At 46.6% G+C, this 17,836-nt stretch overlaps 1 protein-coding gene across 12 annotated transcripts in view; it reads right to left on the bottom strand.

Annotated features, from left to right (window-relative positions):
- LOC109906792 (pericentrin) overlaps positions 1-17,836 on the bottom strand; it is a 34,092-nt gene that overhangs the window by 12,446 nt on the left and 3,810 nt on the right. For all 12 annotated transcript variants that reach the window (XM_031792571.1, XM_031792572.1, XM_031792575.1 and 9 more), the window contains exons 3-28: positions 17,245-17,439; positions 14,875-15,024; positions 13,955-14,736; positions 13,458-13,829; positions 12,889-13,387; positions 12,322-12,705; positions 11,904-12,218; positions 11,655-11,798; positions 10,735-10,990; positions 10,309-10,599; positions 10,140-10,219; positions 9,960-10,059; positions 9,727-9,853; positions 9,458-9,577; positions 9,163-9,346; positions 7,594-7,705; positions 7,454-7,494; positions 7,226-7,360; positions 5,284-5,539; positions 5,034-5,184; positions 4,390-4,843; positions 4,128-4,292; positions 3,937-4,008; positions 3,736-3,840; positions 3,427-3,576; positions 2,400-2,546 (exon numbers count right to left, since the gene is read on the bottom strand). In XM_031792571.1, coding sequence (XP_031648431.1) covers positions 2,400-2,546; positions 3,427-3,576; positions 3,736-3,840; positions 3,937-4,008; positions 4,128-4,292; positions 4,390-4,843; positions 5,034-5,184; positions 5,284-5,539; positions 7,226-7,360; positions 7,454-7,494; positions 7,594-7,705; positions 9,163-9,346; positions 9,458-9,577; positions 9,727-9,853; positions 9,960-10,059; positions 10,140-10,219; positions 10,309-10,599; positions 10,735-10,990; positions 11,655-11,798; positions 11,904-12,218; positions 12,322-12,705; positions 12,889-13,387; positions 13,458-13,829; positions 13,955-14,736; positions 14,875-15,024; positions 17,245-17,439 — 5,787 coding nt within the window. The remainder of the gene's footprint in view (positions 1-2,399; positions 2,547-3,426; positions 3,577-3,735; positions 3,841-3,936; positions 4,009-4,127; positions 4,293-4,389; positions 4,844-5,033; positions 5,185-5,283; positions 5,540-7,225; positions 7,361-7,453; positions 7,495-7,593; positions 7,706-9,162; positions 9,347-9,457; positions 9,578-9,726; positions 9,854-9,959; positions 10,060-10,139; positions 10,220-10,308; positions 10,600-10,734; positions 10,991-11,654; positions 11,799-11,903; positions 12,219-12,321; positions 12,706-12,888; positions 13,388-13,457; positions 13,830-13,954; positions 14,737-14,874; positions 15,025-17,244; positions 17,440-17,836) is intronic.

Genomic DNA, 17,836 nt, shown 5'->3' with positions numbered 1-17,836 from the left:
AACACATCCACACCCCTGGTGGGGGGGGGGGGGGGTCTAAAATAGCATTGGAATAGAATAGATCGTCTCTGTGAATAAAGTTGGATAGAAAGCAGAACTGCCGGTCATGGTTAGCTTGGGAACTCTGCCGTGATGAACATACTGGGAGGAATGGATGGATGAATAGATGAATGAAAATAATTTTTGAATAAACAAATGGACAAATGTGCATGTAACTGAAATGCCATTATGCATGGAGAGATTAGAGATTTACATCCAGACAGCAGAGTGTGTGCACGCCAGACAGCAGAGTGTGTGCACGCCAGACAGCAGAGTGTGTGCACGCCAGACAGCAGAGTGTGTGCACGCCAGACAGCAGACACACGGGATTAGTATTGAGATTAATGAGGAAGATAATCCCTTTAGAAGAGCCACAGGGCAGTGAGAGTGTGGTTCTAGACATTAAGAGTGATAAAAAACATCCTCTTTTTTTATTCTCCTCCTGCAAGTCTCGCACCACAATCATCCTCTTCCCTCTGTCTCCTCTACTCTTATATATCACCATCTCCTCTCTCATTTTCTCTCCCCTCTTTCTCCCTTTGTGCCCCCCTCCCTCAGTCTGGTGATAGTTGGGCTTGTCTGGTCTTGCCCACAGAATTAATTTCATACTAACAGTGTGTGGTGTGTGTTTCAGAGTATGTGAGTGGAGGTTGAGCGATTGGAAATCCCACTCTTCGCTCATGCTGGAGCTCCATGTCCTTTCCTACCGCTGAAAACCGCACACCGTGTCCTGTCCTACCGCACACCGTGTCCTGTCCTACCGCACACCGTGTCCTGTCCTACCGCTGAAAACCGCACACCGTGTCCTGTCCTGTCCTACCGCACACCGTGTCCTTTCCTACCGCTGAAAACCGCACACCATGTCCTGTCCTACCGCACACCGTGGCCTGTCCTACCGCACACCGTGGCCTGTCCTACCGCACACCGTGGCCTGTCCTACCGCTGAAAACCGCACACCATGTCCTGTCCTACCGCACAGTGTCCTTTCCTACCGCACAGTGTCCTTTCCTACCGCACACAGTGTCCTTTCCTACCGCATTTGCTCCCTTCATTAAAATCCCTATTTAACCAACACCCATCTATTTTTGTGACTATGTGGACCTACTGTGTTTTAGACATTAAAGGTCAATGAATTTCCATTGAGGTCACACTTTCTGACCCCTAAATAGTGGGTCCAGAGAAACAGGTTATGGGTAGAGTGTGTGTGTGTGTGTGTGTGAGAGAGAGTGTGAGTGAATGAGAATACCTCACCCAGAGTATGTGAGCAGAGTTGAGCAATCAGAAAATCGCTAAAGATATATATATAATCCAAATTCATTCCATTAATTAAAATCACAATTGAACTAGCAGCCATCCATTTTTGTGACAACCTGGACCTACCATTTAGGCTACATATCATATTACACAGCATATAAACACTCTAATTAGGTCAGGAGCCAGGCAAGAATAAGAAGGAACAAAAATGTATTATTTTTGTGACTATGTGGACCTACCCTTTGGTTTTGAAGTATTGAAACCAAACCATATGATTTGAATGAAAAGTATTATAATAAAGATGAAAAGGTGAATGTAAGAGGTGCTCATCATTCCAAATAGACTGTATGTCATATTAAACAGTATATAAACACACTAAATACGTCAGGAGCCCGACAGGGAGTCTAATAAGGAACGGAAATGAATTATTTAGGCTATATTATTTCAATTATTTCAAGGCTATGGCCTACAAAGAAAAACATTGAGAAGCATTTTCTAGTGTCGACACAATAAGCTGGTAGGGACATAAAGCGTATTCAATCACTATAATCTAGAACATGTGCATGTAGGCTGTGACTTACATAGAATTAAATACAAATAAAATAATGACTTATTAGTGCCTTCATTTTTAGAAACCTGAGTTTGGCCAGTCTGTGGCTTCAGGCTCATACGATGGTGTCTGGAGAGCAGGTCAGCAGCAGAGAATATCCTCTCCACACTTGCAGAGCCACCGGGGATGCAGAGTTGTTTTTACCATCATACTACCTCAGATTCTACAATGACTCTTTAGTTGTGGACACTAACATTGGATCCCCTCTTTTTGCTCCTCATCCTTGGAAGTCAACTTGATTTTGCACCTGTGTGTTTTATTAGTTTCTGAAAATATTCAGCAAACAGACAGTAGCTAAAGCAAGGGGCTATAGCTGCACACAAGTAGACGACAAGTGCATGCTGGGCCGGGCATGCCCTGAGCTCCTGAAGTAAACGCTACTGGAGTGAAGTTGGAGCGGGCGAGAAGGCCGACGCTCTAGCCTTTGGGAATCTCGCTCGGCGCTCCAGTCATATTGGACACGCTCAAATACTCTGGTGTGTGTGGTGTGGGTTACCTGTGACACCACAGTGTCCAGCTGTAGCAGTTGTGCAGTGAGCTGGCTCATCTTGTCGGTGTAGCTTTGTTCTTTCTGCTCGTGTTCAGCACCGAAGCTCTGCCTCTGTTCTGATAGCTCCGCCTCCTTCTGCTTCTCAAACTCCGCCTTCGGAGGAAAGAGATGCTGGTAATGCTGTCCAAACCGCCAGAGAGCACTTCTGTTCTAATAACTTGTTCTAAAACTCACACCAAGGTTACTGGGTAACAAGCTCTCCCTTTTCCAACGTTTAATGTTAAAACTACAACCAAAAACTCCCAAGCTGATTCAGACTGACTGACTAACTAACAGACTGCTAGCTCTCGCTCAGCTCAAATATATCATTTTTTAAATATATATATATATATATATTTTTTAAGTGTACAAAATAAAACCTTCTGCATCAGAGGATCAAAAGCTTAAATCCATCCCATTTAGCCACTGTTCACGTGGTAGTAACACACACCCACAAAAATATAGACACACACGGATACCACCGATACGAAACACACACACCGTCCTATATGAAGAAAGGATTATGATGGTTGTGTAAATCTCATGGGACACTGGCCAAGCATGGGCTAACCCTAGTCTTGCTGGGGTGTACACACATATGCTCGCACACACAGAAAGAGACAGAACTCCAAAATCTAGCCCCATTATATAATCTGTCAGAATTCAGTTTCTCTCAGTGATCTACACGTGGAACACAATGGCAGACTGTGACATCAAGACAGGGAAAGGTGATAACTAGTCAGATGCACAACTGAATGCGTTTTAGCCAAATGTATCCTAAAAGACACTGTTCCATACGTTCCTGTATAGGACATTGCCATGTTTAAGACTGATGAAGATCTCCTCACACCGTTTTCCCCACCCTCTCTCCCTCTTCGGATTTGGAGTCTTCAAGCAATACGATGAATATTTCCTCCAGCCTATCAGACAGCAAGTTAATTCCTCTTCCTCCACCCGTCATCCCTCCCCCTCTCCATCTCTCTCCTCCTCTCACCTTCAGTCGGCTGATCTTGTGCTGAAGTCTCTCCTCTGCTTGGGCCTTCAGAAGCTCAACCTCCAGGAAGTGCAGCCGTTGCCGTGACAACGACTCCTCCAGCTCCCGGCGACACGCCTGTAGCTCTCTCACAGACGCACTCTTTAGCTCCTACACACACACACAATGACCCCTCGTCTAATACAGTGTGTGAACGCACAATGAGAGAGTAATCCCTTCGCTTTTAAATGCCATTAGAGACACAGTCAGCATTAAGACTACTGAGAAGGGGAATGGGATGTTCTGGAATGTTGTGTAAGTGTGTCAGACCTGAAGCTGCTGCTGGTGCTGTGTGTTGAGTTGCTGTGTCTCTGAGGTGTAGGTGCGTGTGAGCCCCTCTAAGGCGGTGCAGTGCTGTTGCGCCAACTCCAAGACCTGGAGACAGACACGACCAGATCAAAACACACCTGAATGGATGGACGGATGCTCAGATTAATGGATAGACCAGCCAAGACGTGGAGGGATGAGTACCTTTTTCCTGAGGGCCTCCAGAGCCGTGTGGTGTTCAGCTTCTAAGGCCTCTCTCTGGATTGTCAACTCATTCTGAGAGAGAGAGCAATAAAGAGAAAACAGAATTGTCTAATGAATACACAAGACCATTCTTTTTTTACTGTGGTGAATTTGCATCTTTCCTTGACATCAAATGACCACTGTTGTCTCACCTGGTGGGTGTGGCTGAGCTCTTTTGCCATGGCGCTAAACTTCTCCATGTGAAGCTGAGCCAGCTTCTTCCTCAGCTCCTCCCTGACAGACTGCTGCTCCAACCCATCACACTCCACTTCCCGCATATGCTCCGCCTCAAGCTGTGACTTCTGATAGCGTAGAGTCTGAGATAAGGGAACATTAAGATAAAATAGATGTGGAATGTAGAATACAGATATACAAGATTTAAAACTGTGTGTGTGTGTGTGCGCATGTTCTCACCTGGATCTCCCTCAGGTACGTGGTCTCCAGTGTGTCCATATTACCCAGCATCCTCTTCTCCAGCTCTTCCCTCTCTTCCTGATGCCGGTGTTCTAACTCTGCCTCCTGTGCCTCTAGCTGAGCCTCATTGGTTTCCTGTAGGACTGCCTCCAGGCGATCGAGCTCTGCCTTGCGTTTTGATTCAAGGCTAGTTTCCAAGACAACAAGCTCCTCCTTGTGTTTTGTTGCGATCTCCATTGCCATTGCTTTGAGCTCAGCCTTGTGATTGGCCAACAAGGACTCCAGTTCTACTTTGTGATTGGTTCGTAGTGTGTCCATGTCCTTCGTGTGGTTGGTCAGTAGCGTGGTTTTCAGGAGTTCCATGGTGGCCAGGTGTTCCTCCCTCAGCTCCCCCAGAGAAACCTCACCCTGCTGGGCCAGACGCTGCTCCAACTCCTCCCTCTCCTCCTGGAACCTACACACATGCAGAACAGGTCAGCCAGATTCATTTCAAGATGAAAGGACAGATATAGAGCGTTAACTCTCTCTGTGAATTAATTAGTTTACAATGGGGCAAACTTTCACTAGCTCGTGAGAATCTCTGGTATTATATGAAACACACTGTATTAACCTACAGACATACTACCCCCCCAGCCAGGTCTCACCTGTCCTGGGCTTGGCACAGCCTCTGGTCTCCCTGCTCCTGAAGCAGAGCAGTCAGCTCCTTGACCTCAGCAGCCACGGTGGACTTGGCCCTGGTCAGCTCAGCTTCGTACTGGGCCTCTAGTCTCTGTCTCACTGCCACCACCTGGGGGTCTGGGGGAGAGACATGTGAGACAAAGGGCAAAGACCACACAGAAGAGACAGGAGAATAAGGGAGTTGTTAAACTACACAAAACCTTTTCATGTACTTACTCTGGTTGTTGTCCAGTGAGGCTTGTAGACTCCTGAGCGCTGCTCTCGCCTCCTCAATCCCTTTCTCCAGAGCTTTCCTTTCCGCTGCCATCCCTCTCTCCAGCTCCTCTCTCAGGGCAGAGACCCGTGCCTCCCCCTCCTCCTGGAGCTCCTGTCTGAGCCTCTGCACCTCCTCCGCTCTCCTCAGGGTCATCTCCTCCATCACACGTTCCTCTGCTAGTTTCACACCCAGCTCCTCAGCAAAGCTCTGCTTCAGCTAAAAACATCCAGGTCAGCATACGGTCATTCTGGGTCAACATGTGGCAACACTCATTACGCTGTCACACAATAATGTTTATACAGTTGAAGTCAGAAGTTTACATAGACAGTTATTCAACCACTCTACAAATTTCTTGTAAACAAACTAGTTTGGGCAAATCGGGTAGGACATCTACTCTACGCATGACAACAATTGTTTACAGACAGATGATTTCACTGTATCACAACTCCAGTGGGTCAGAAGTTTACATACACTAAGTTGACTGTGCCTTTAAACAGCATGGACAATTCCAGAAAATGAAATCATGGGTTTAGAAGTTTCTGATATGATAATTGACATCATTTGAGTCAATTGGAGGTGTACCTGTGGATGTATTTCAAAGCCTACCTTCAAACTCAGTGCCTCTTTGCTTGACATCATGGGCAAATCTAAAGAAATCGGCCAAGACCTCAGAAAAACAATTGTAGACCTCCACGAGTCTGGTTCATCCTAGGGAGCAATTTCCAAACATCTGACGGTACCACGTTCATCTGTACAAACAATAGTACGCATTGTATAAACACAATGGGAACATGCAGTCATCATACCACTCAGGAAGGAGACGCGTTCTATCTCCTAGAGATGAATGTATTTTGGTGCGTAACATGCAAATGAATCCCAGAACAGCAAAGGACCTTGTGAAGATGCTGGAGGGAACAGGTACAAAAGTATCTATATCCACAGTAAAACAAGTTCTATATCGACATAACCTGAAAGGCCACTCAGCAAGGAAGAAGCCATTGCTCCAAAACTGCCATAAAAAAAGCCAGACTACAGTTTGCAACTGCACATGGAGCAAAGATCATACTTTTTGGAGAAATGTCCTCTGGTCTGATGAAACAAATATAGAACTCTTTTGGCCATAATGACCATTGTTATGTTTGGAGGAAGAAGGGGGATGCTTGCAAGACAAAGAACACCATCCCAACCGTGAAGCACTGGGGTGGCAGCATCATGTTGTGGGGGTGCTTTGCTGCAGGAGGAACTGGTGCACTTCACAAAATAGATGGCATCATGAGGCATGGAAATTATGTGGATATATTGAAGCAACAGCTCAAGATATCAGTCAGGAAGTGAAAGCTTGGTCGTAAATGGGTCTTCCAAATGGACAATGACCCCAAGCATACTTCCAAAGTTGTGGCAAAATGGCTTAAGGACAACAAAGTGAAGGTATTGGAGTGGCCATCACAAAGCCCTGACCTCAATCCTGTAGAAAATGTGTGGGCAGAACTGAAAAAGCATGTGTGAGCAAGGCCTACAAACCAGCTCTGTCAGGAGGAAATGGGCCAAAATTCACCCAACTTATTGTGGGAAGCTTGTGGAAGGCTACCCAAAACGTTTGACCCAAGTTAAACAATTAAAGGCAATGCTACCAAATACTAATTGAGTGTATGTACATTTCTTACCCACTGGGAACATGATGAAATAAATAAAAGCTGAAATAAATCTCCACTATTACTCTGACATTTCACATTCTTAAAATAAAGTGGTGATCCTAACTGACCTAAGACAGGCAATTATTTTCTAGGATTAAATGTCAGGAATTGTGAAAAACTGAGTTTAAATGTATTTGGCTAAGGTGTATGTAAACTTCCGACTTCAACTGTATGTACTTGCTGTGAGTGTGTGTGTGTGTGTGTGTACCTTCATAGTGCGTGAGCGTAGCCCCATGTTGTGTGTGTCTGCCACGGCAGCCAATTGTGTCTCCAGGTTCTGGATCATGGTCGTTCTGGTCTGCAGCTCCTCAGAGTGACACCACATCCTATGCTCCACCTCCACCTGTTCACATCACATTAGCAAACCTACTTCCACTGGAAACTTAACAGAACTTCGATTCACAGAATCTAATTCATTCACTATCATCATTCATACCTCCACCTGTCTGGCAGCCTCCAGACGCACTCTCGTCAGCTCTGTGTGGAAGAGATTAGAGGAAAAGGATCAATTGAGGGAAAAATAACCTTTTTATATGTTGAAGAATATTCCAATTGCGTGTGTGTGTGTCCGTATACCTCTGACATGGCTGTCTGACAGTTTAGTGCGGAGTTGTTCCATCTCGAGGGCGTGGCGAGTCTTCAGCTCCTGCAGGTCGCCATAGTAACGATCAGACAGGTCCAAACGCACCTAGAGAGAAAACGAAAGAGTGAGGGGAAAGACTAGGCCTGATCATAGGTGAGACTGCTCCTGTGTGTGTGCGCGCGCTCTGCGTTTACGCTTGGAAAATGTGGCGCCGGACATTTGACCGGCAGCATTTTAATTTACCGGACATTTATTACATTTGCCGGACCAATATATATATTGGGTGCGTAACCTGATTAGGGCGTCCCACCCACAGTGCTCTGAATTCCAGAAGTCCCATTTTGCATCTTCGAGTCTATGGCTTGTGTCCTTAACGAATTCCGACGCGCAATTTGAAGATGTTAGAATCACTGTCCACATGTATTTTTCTTCAGCCAACGAGAGGAGTAACGAACAGCAAAATCACAAGCCTATGTCAATTTACTATTTCACATAGAAGAAAGGTTTGTTCTGTGAGAGAAAGAAATAGCCAACCCCAAACAGACTCTAGGACAGTTGTGGGTTGATAAATCCCAAATTCATACAACCAGTAGGCCTAGGATACACCCCAAAAAACATTTTAAAGGAACGAGGCTCATGCAACAGATCAGAACATTTAGCTTAAAATGTTGATCAACTATTATTTCTTTACATTCTAAGAGCAGCAATGCGCACGAGGCAGTAGGCTACGTGTGAATGTTCATTCCATAATACAGTTAGCGGAAAACACTTGTCAAAAGGGCACCGCACATGCCAGCGATTTCAAGAGATGAAAATATCTGTTAGATACGTAGAACGAGGGGAGATCTAAAGATACAACAACTAGCATGAGTTGCTAATATGACTAGGATTGTGCCTTTGGCTACTGGACAATGAAAGTTGATTTGAAATCCAACATAAGAGAAATAGGCTACTGGTTTAAATGGCATATGGAAGTCTTTATAGAATAATTGCCTGCACATTTGCTTGGATTTTGGCTATGCTACTTTGAAGCAAGGTAAGACATGCTTAATAATATGTAGTTTCAAACAATTAAGTATGTTTTCAAAATGCATACTGCCTCCAGCACATCTCAAAGTGGTGTGTGACACACTGAAGCCTGCCTAGTTACCTAGGTACTTGAAATGGTGAATGGGAAGCGTGCTTCAACTACCAGATGAGAAATAACAAGCTATTATTAAATCGTGGCCATCAAAACTGCATTAAGAACTGTAGCACAATGATTGTGTTTATAAAAGCAAGTTTCACTCCAGCAGCAATAAACAAGCTGTTTGATGATCTGTAGCAGCAGCTCTCGTGCCGACATCGACAGACACTTCAATCACTGAATACTGGCATTTTGGCCTATGGGATTTATTTATTTCTCCCGGACAATTGGCAAGGCCAATTTTATATATTGGCTTTTCATTATTTTTGGAATGGGGGGGGGGGGGGGGCAAAAGCTGGCTATTACCGGTTAACGGTAAAACCCTGGTGTGTGTGTGTGTGTGTGTGTGTGTGTGTGTGTGTGTGTGTGTGTGTACCTGTAGCAGCTCCTCTCTGTAGGACAGGGCCAGAGAGGACCGTAGGTTAGACAGTTCCTTAGTGTGTCTCTCCTCCAACTGGACACGCAGCTGGTCAAACACCTCCTGGTGTTTCTCCAGTTTCAGTGTGATCTCAGCCAGAACATCGTTCCTCTCCTCCTCCCCTCTCCCTTCAGACAGGAAACTACACACATGACAGCGGTCAGTAAGATGGCCCACCACTGGCCCAGGCTTATAGATTGTGTGCAATTGCCGGCTGGTGGGCAGATTAGCCGATTGAGGCCTACTAGCATACCTAGCATCCTGGGTCTTGAGTACAGAGTCCTCCAGGGCTCCCTCCACCAGTCTCAGCTGCAGCAGGGCTATCTCCTCCCGGTAGCTCTCCTCTGCTACTCGCAGACGCTGCTCAAAGTACCTGACCGGGTATACATTAATGGGGTGTAAGTGTGTGTTCACATGCATGGGTTTACATTGGTGTGTTCACTTGTATACCCTGTGCATGTACCTACCTGTATAGGTGTGTGTAGATCACATTCAGCTGCATAGGTGTGTGTGTGCGTGTACCTCCTCAGGTTCTCCAGCTCGACCTCGTTCTGCTCATTGATCTCCCGCCTCTGCTCGTTAAACCCCGCCTGCAGACGCTCGATGCCATCCCCCCGCGACGAACGAGCTAGCAGCTGCTCCTTCAACTCTGGAGTGCGAGGCGAAGGAAAATGAGAAGGTATCTGAAATTCTGATGGCTAACCAATCAAGTTCTAGCATAGGTCCAGAGTGTGTGTGTGTGTGTGTATACTCACCTCCCAGTTCCTGGCGGTTGGTCCTCATGTTGTCTAGCTGAGCGACCTCCTGGTCACAAGTCTGTCTCAGAGTCACTTGCTCCCCATGCAGACGACACACCTAAAGGGGGGGGAGATGTTTAGGAAAGGCACCATCCAAAGCATAAAGCTAATCTCAGAAACAGAAGTGTGTGTGTTCACCTCCTGCTGTAGCTGCCGTGTTTGCTCCTCTCTCTCCTGCAGCACCACTTGATGTCTGGACACCAGATCCTCTACTGCACCTGGAGAGTAGCGGTAACACATTCATAACATCCTTACCACGTGTTTACAACATATGGACAAAATCAATAACACTTATTAGTCGACTCACGGGCAGCAGCGTCCCTGTCGGTCCAGGCCTGGCTCAGCTCCCCCTCCAGCCTCTGAAGCTCCTCCAGGCTAGCCCGGGCCTCGGACAGATCTGCCCCAGTCTGGGTGAAGGCTGCCTGGGTAGAGGAGAGTGATAGCCGAGCCTCTGACAGCTGTGTCTGGAGCTCTGACTGGGCCTTCTCTGACTCCTGCTGCCACCGGGACCTCAAGGCCACTATTTCTGCAGCCTGCCACTCCTCCATGGACGCTCTCTCCTGGGAGAGACGACTCTCACACTCCTGCCTCAGAGCATCTACACACACAATGACAAAAATGGTCACCAATGACAGTTTACTCGATCAGGTCAGATGAAGGTCCATTTGTTAAACAGAGCTATGCATTGGAGCATCTGAGTGAGAAGGCCCTATTCTACAACCATCATCCTCACCCATGTTCCTGTGATACTCCTGCTGCTCTCGCTGGATCCTCTCCTCACTCTCAGCTCTCAGCCTCTCCACCTCTAACTGCTGTCTGGCCTGCAGCACGGCCCTCTCCTGGGCCCACTTCTCCCTGAGGGAAGCCTGGAGCTCGCTTAGAGAGGCCTCCCGCTCTCGCTGCAGGTTGGTCTGGGAGAGCTCTAGCTGGGTCGTTTGGTGGTTGGTCAGGCTCAGACGTAGCGCCTCCAGCTCCAGAGCCTGTTGGCTCTATAGCGCGATAGATAAGAGAGAGAGGTAGGTAGAGGGTAGGGTTTCCATTAGGAAAATGTGAAGCCGGACATTTGAAGGAAGCATTTTAATATAACGGAAACATGAGAAATGTACTTGACCCATACGTATTGGGTGCGCAACGTAATTAAGGCGTACACCCACAGTGCTCAGAATGACAGAAAACACATTTAGATTATGGTTATTAATTTTAAAGATCGCTCTGCCATTTCCTGGTTGCTAAAATTCAAATATTTTGCTTAATTTCAGTTTATGTAACAAAGCAAGTAAAGTGTACAGCATCATTGTACCATCTAAACCACTGTGAAATATCTTAATGGGAAGGATAGAAATACCACACAAAACAGCTCTACCACTTCTTAGACTTGCTTTCAATGACAATGACAGATCTCTAACACACATTTCTATGAGAATTTGGTCAGGTCTCCCAAAAAGTGACATATTGCAGCTTTAACAGAACATGCAACTTGAGGATGCAACGACACGCATCCTTACCAAAAACCTATTTCACTAAATAGTCTGGTATTTCCATCAATTAATTATTTCATATTTTTTGGGACAACTGGCCGGCTATTATCGGCTAACGGAAAACCTGGTAGGGGTGGTTGTGTGTGTGTGTGCCTGTGTCTAGTTGTGTGTGTACCTGTATCTGCAGTAGTTCTGCTTGGTGGGCTGTCTCCATGCTCTCCTTCTGGTCCCCTGATAGCTCTGCCTTCAAACGGCTAAGCTCCTCCCTCTGCTGTGACATCATCTCCAACAGCATCCTCTGGTGTTCTCTCTCGTTCACCTGGAGACAGAAAACAAGAGATAGAGGGTGGATGACTAGCAGAACACAGGTATGTGAATAGATTGTTGTTGTAGTAGGTAGTAGGTAGTAGTAGTGTGTGTGTACCTGTTTGATAAGGCTGATCTGTCTCTTCTGCTCCTCCTCCAGACTGTGTCTCTGCTCACACAGCTCTTTCTCCAGACGGCCGCTCAGCTCAGACACCTCCTCCTGGTGTTTCTCCTGCAGCTCCTGCACGTCCTCACTGTGAGATCTTCTCAGTCTCCCTGTGGCCTCCTCCACAGACCGCATCTGCTGCTCCAGGAGCGCTTTCACCTCCTGCTCCCTCTCCCTCCGCTGCTCCTCCAGCAGGCGTCTCACCCCCTGCACCTCCCCGTCCTTCTCCTGCCTCTCCACCTCCCACTTCTCCCTCTCCTCCGCCACCTGAAAAAGAGAATTCATATGTCTGTTCAGTACTTCCTGAACAGGTCCAAATACATAGCCTAATCATCATCCTCCTCCTCATCACAACCACCCTCCTCCACACCTCTTCCTCCTTGTCTCGGAGCTGTCTCTGGAACTCCTCCATCACCTTCTCCAGCCTCTGTGAGGTTCTGTCCATCTCCTCCTCTCTCCTTCTGCCCTCCTCCCTCTCCCTCACTCCCTGGGCCTGCAGCTCCTCCAGGTTCCACAGATTCTGTCTCAGACACAGCAACTCAGACTCTACCTCTGTTTTCTCCCTCTCCGTCTGCTCTGTCCTCCTCTCCCTCTCCTCCGCCTCCTGCCTCGCTGTCTCCGCCTCCTTCTGGGCTCTGTCCATCTCTTTCTGAGCGGTGTCGAGCTCCAGGGTTTTCTGACTGAGGAGAGCGGTGGTGGTTTTGTGCCTGGTTTTAGTTTCTTCCAGCAGGGCTAGAAGCTGGTCACGATGGGTCTGGAGAGGAGAGGCGGGGTTATTAGCCTGGACCCAATTAGAACCAAACAAATCCATTAGAGAGAGAGAAGAACACCGGGATTAGCTAGTGGAAGATGAGGAGAAACAAGAGTGAGAGGGAGGAAGAGAGGAAAAAGTGAAAAGGAGAAGTAGTGAGGGAGTAGGAAGAAAGCTCCTAGCTACCTGTAGTGACTGTTGCCGTATTCCAAACAGAGCATGAACTTCAGAGGAGACAGAGTCTCCTGCCTGTTTCACCTCCTGCAGAGAGGAGACCAGCTGCTCCTGCTGCTTCAACCTGGAGAGGACACTCTTCTTCTCCTCCTCCTCCACCTCATCTTTCTCCTTGTTGCTTGCTTTCTCCAACCGGACAGAGGTGAGCAGCTCCTCCTGCTGTTTTAGACGAGCGAGGAGGAGAGATTTCTCCGCTTTTAGCTGTTCCATCACTCGTTCCTGGCTGGGGAGGAGGGTACCTCCCTCCTTCTCTAGGAGAGGAGAGGAGTTGAGTCTCTCCATCTCTTTCTCTCTCTCCTCCAGGTGCAGAGTCAGAGTGCAGAGTCTGTTCTTCAGATTGTCCTCCTCGTGTGTTTTCAGGCTGACCTCCTCCTCAGCTCTCCTCCTCTTCTCTCGCTCCTCCTCAAGGTCCCAGTGCGCCTCCTGCAGCTCCTCAGAGACCTGGGCCCACCTACACATACCATGAACAAGTTCTCCAACACAAAGGTATGGTAGACAAGTACACACTATAACACACTCACCTGGCCCTGGCCTCCTCCAGCTCCTCAGCGCTCCTCCTCAACTCCTCCATCACCACCTCCTTCTCCCTCTCCCTCAGAGCCACCTCCTCCCTGAGGTCTCCACACTGCTGGATGAGCAGCTCCTTGCCCAGGTCTGAGACCTCCTGACTCTCTGAGGCTCTGAGCCTCTCAGAGGTCTCGCTGGCGTCTCGTGACACAGAGAGGGGGTCGTTCTGCCACTGGGAGGCGAAAGTGGGCAAGGTTTCGTTCTCAGGGTCAGGGTGGTGGGACTGTGCAGTGGATTGTGGGACAGAAAAGTGAGTCTGTTCTTCCTGCGAAAAGGACAGCTGGGATTGGTCACCACCGCTGATGATGTCACTGTCCAGCTCAAACCTGTGGTGGGATGGAGGGAGAGAGGGATGAGAGGACTGAAAGGAGAGAGATTAGGAGAGGTGATTCGTATGGGGGAAAAATCCACCATAAGGGCAAAATCACACATACAGTAATTTCACTCTGACCTGTAGTTGCCAGAGTTGTCCAGCAGGCTGTGCCCTTCCAGAAAGCTGCACTCCTCCAGAGTTTCATTGGCCCAGGACAAGTGTGTGTGTGAGGGGAGGGCCGAGGGGAGGTAGCGCTCCAACAGCGGGGTGCCATCAGTGGGGAGGGACAGGTCTAGAAGGCACTCCTCTCTCTCCCCCTCCTCCACACTGGCCTTTGCCTGGTTCAGTTTGTCTTTAGAAGCCTTGAACACCAACTCCTCTCTCGTTCTCCCTCTCTCCCCCAACACCTGTCGGACTCTCTGCACCTCCTCTCCAAGTCTCCTCTTCTCCTCTTCCTGTCTTTCCCTGATCTCTCGCTCATCCTCCCTCTCGTTCCTTCTCTCCCTCTCCTCCTCCAGTCTCCTCCTTAGCTCCTGCAATTCCCTATTCAACACCTCCTTCTCCTCCTTGTACTGGTGGATCTCTCTCCTCTCCTCCTCCCTCCCTGTCCTCTCCTCTTCTAGTTGGGAAAGCATGAGCTGGTTTTTCTCCCTCTCCTCTAGCAGCTCTCTCCTCAATGTGTGTATCAGTACATCCATCTCAGGATCAATATATTGTTCTGGGCTCTCACACCCAGCTCCAGTCTGTTCATGTTCCATTCGGAGTGTGCGTATTTGGTTCCCTGGTTCTGTTACTGAGAACTCCAGGTGGTTGGGGAGTGAGGGAAGGTCGTGGGAGCTGTGGCCAGGCCGGGAGGCCTGCCGCTGGGCTAGGGAGAGCTCTGAGCCCCACTGGGTCCTGGAGGGAAAGAACTGAGAGGTCTGGAAAAGACAACAGTGATATCGAAGAGCTTACATTCACTATTTCATTAATAGCAGTAAAATAAAACATTTTAATTTTGTCAATCACAATCATGTGTACTGTACTTGTTTAACATTTTTTGAAGTGTGTGTGTGAACCTGCTGTAGCTGCATCTTCAGGGCCTGTATCTGTCCAGTGAGGGAGAAGGCCTCCTGCTGTTCCTTGTCTCTGCTCTCCAGCGCCTCCTGCAGGTTACAGCTCAGTCTGCTGATGATCTCATTACGCTTCTCTACTGCGGCCTGTAACTGCTGCAGAGAGAGAGACTATAGAGTCAGACACGGACGCGCACACAGACGTAAAACACCTTACTTTATTACATTTTATTCTGTTCACTTTGGATTAAAAGTGTCTGCTAAATGCCACATATATGATTGCAAGGGGAATGCAAAACATAACAGAGTGAGAGGAACAGGCAGAGATGGAGAGAGGGAGCGAGCGAGCGAGGGGGGAGCGAGCGAGGGGAGAGCAGAGAGAGAGCAGAGAGAGAAATGGGGAGGGAGGAAGTTAGGGAGGGAGCAGAGAGAAGCATGGATGAGAAAGATGTCCCTTCAGAAAGTATTCACTAGACTTTGTTATTGCTTTACAGCCTGAATTTAAAATGGATTAAATTGAGATTTGTCATCACTGGCCTACACACAATACCCCATAATGTCAAAGTGGAATTATGTTTATCTACATTTTTACAAATGAAAAGCTGAAATGTCTTAAGTCAATAAGTATTCAACCACTTATGGCAAAAGCCTAAACAAGTTCAGGAGTAAACACTTACTTAACTCTCATAATAAGTTGCATTGACTCACTGTGTGCAATGTGTTTAACATGATTTTTGAATGACTACCTCATCTCTTTGCCCCACATAATTTTTTTTCTCCCTCAGATGAGTAGTGAATTACAAGCACAGATTCAACCACAATGACCAAGAAGGTTTTCCAATGCCTCACAAAGAAGGGCACCTATTGGTACAGAGTTTAATGGCTGTGATAAGAGAAAATGTAGGATTGTAGATTTAGTTACATCACAATACTAATCTAATTGACAGAGTGAAAGGAACACAAAAATATTCCAAAACATGCATCCTGTTTGCAACAAGGCACTAAAGTAATACTGCAAAAAATGTGGCAAAGGAATTAAATTCTTGTCCTGATTACAAAGTGTTATGTTTGGGGCAAATCCAATACAACAGATTACTGAGTACCACTCCATATTTTCAAACATAGTGGTGGCTGCATCATGTTATGGGTATGTAACCATTAAGGACTGGAGAGTTTTTCCAGGATAAAAATAAATAAATAAATAAATGGAATGGAGCTAAGCACAGGCAAAATCCTATAGGAAAACCTGGTTCAGTCTGCTTTCCACCAGACACCGGGATATGAATTCACCTTTCAGCAGGACAATAACCTAAAACAAGTCCAAATCTACACTGGAGTTGCTTGCTTGAAAATCTATGGCAAGACTTAAATGGTTTTCTAGCAACCAATTTGACAGAGCTTGAAGAATTTTGAAAATAGTAATAGGCAAATATTGTACAATCCGGGTATATAAAGCTCTTAGAGACTTACCTATTGACTCAGGAGTGTGAATACTTATGTAAATGAGATATTACTATGTAAATGAGATATTGCATTTTCAACAAATTTGCTAACACTTCTAAAAACATTTTCTCACTTAGTCATTATGGGGTATCGTGTTTAGATGGGTGAGAAAATTTTTCTTTTTAATCCATTTTGAATTCAGGCTGTAACAAAATGTGGAATAACTCAAGGGGTTTGAATACTTTCTGAAGGCACTCTATCTGTAATTATTCAGAAGGAGCCCCGGGTTCTTATGGGTAAAAAAGCATGAGAACAAATTAATCCAAACGAGAAAATACCCAACCCAGTTAGGAGTGGTGTGTGTGGTGTGTATGTGTGTGTTTGTGGGTGGTGTGTGTCAAACAAGTGCATCTAACCATAAAGTTATGAATATAACTACTGTTCCCTGAAGGAGGGAAACGAGGTACAACACACAAGTGAAGTGTGCGTGTGTATACCTTTTGTTGCAGGGCATGCATACGAACACACTTCTAACCCATTTCTCCTGGTACATATTTAAAAACGTTTGTCATCTCTCCAGCAATAATGAAATTAGAATTCAAGCCATTTCTCTCCCATCCATCCCCTACAATAGGAAAAGCTTTACATATTTCCTAATTCATATACAAAGACTGAATGTTGATTGTCTGAAAGACATGGTATATCAGACCGTATACCATGTGTACAACATTTTAAAAACTTTTTACTAGTCTAATTACGTTGGTAACAAGTTTATAATTGCAATAAGGCACCTTGGGGGTTTGTGGAATATGGCCAATATACCACGGCTAAGGGCTGTATCCAGGCACTGTATCCTTAGCCGTGGTTTATTGGCCATATAACACACCTCCTCGGCCCTTATTGCTTAAATAAACCGTCAGTACAGTTCAGTACCTTGAGCTGATCTTTTCCAGTGCGAACCACTAGGACCTCCTCTCCCACAACCGCTATCTCCTCAGGATGCCCACTGACCGCCTGCCTCCCCGGGACACTGCTTCCCTCCTGGGGATGGTGTTGCTCCAAGTGCCCCTGGCTCCACTGGACCTCTGGAAGATGGCTCTGATCCATCTCCCCAAAACATTGTGGTTCCTTAAGGGTTCCAAAAAAGTTTTGGGTAAGTAAACCTAGTCATATTGCACATATTCATAGACTAATGCTTGGTTATCTAGAAAACCAGACAAGCTTGATCATTTGAGTGAACTATACCTTTAAAGCAGCGTGACTATCTTAGCCATTGAGAGCTATAGGGAGACGCAGATGGTGCAGGCTTTTGTTCTAGCATTGCACAAACACAACTCATTGAACACACTTGCTTTATTACTTCCATGAAATTAGGTGGACTTCCCCTATAAAGCCTGTACATAGAGTTCACAGTAATCCCATTCATGTTGCTATGACAACCAGCCACCACAAGCATCTTTGTGTTTAGTAACGCATTTCTTTCCACAGACACACTAATGACATGTTCTGACCCATGGAGAGATAC

The sequence above is a fragment of the Oncorhynchus kisutch genome, linkage group LG16, assembly GCF_002021735.2.
Source record: "Oncorhynchus kisutch isolate 150728-3 linkage group LG16, Okis_V2, whole genome shotgun sequence".
Taxonomy (NCBI): Eukaryota; Metazoa; Chordata; class Actinopteri; order Salmoniformes; family Salmonidae; genus Oncorhynchus; species Oncorhynchus kisutch.
The sequence above is the reverse complement of the archived record's forward strand: the minus strand, read 5'-3'. Positions and strand labels throughout refer to the sequence as shown.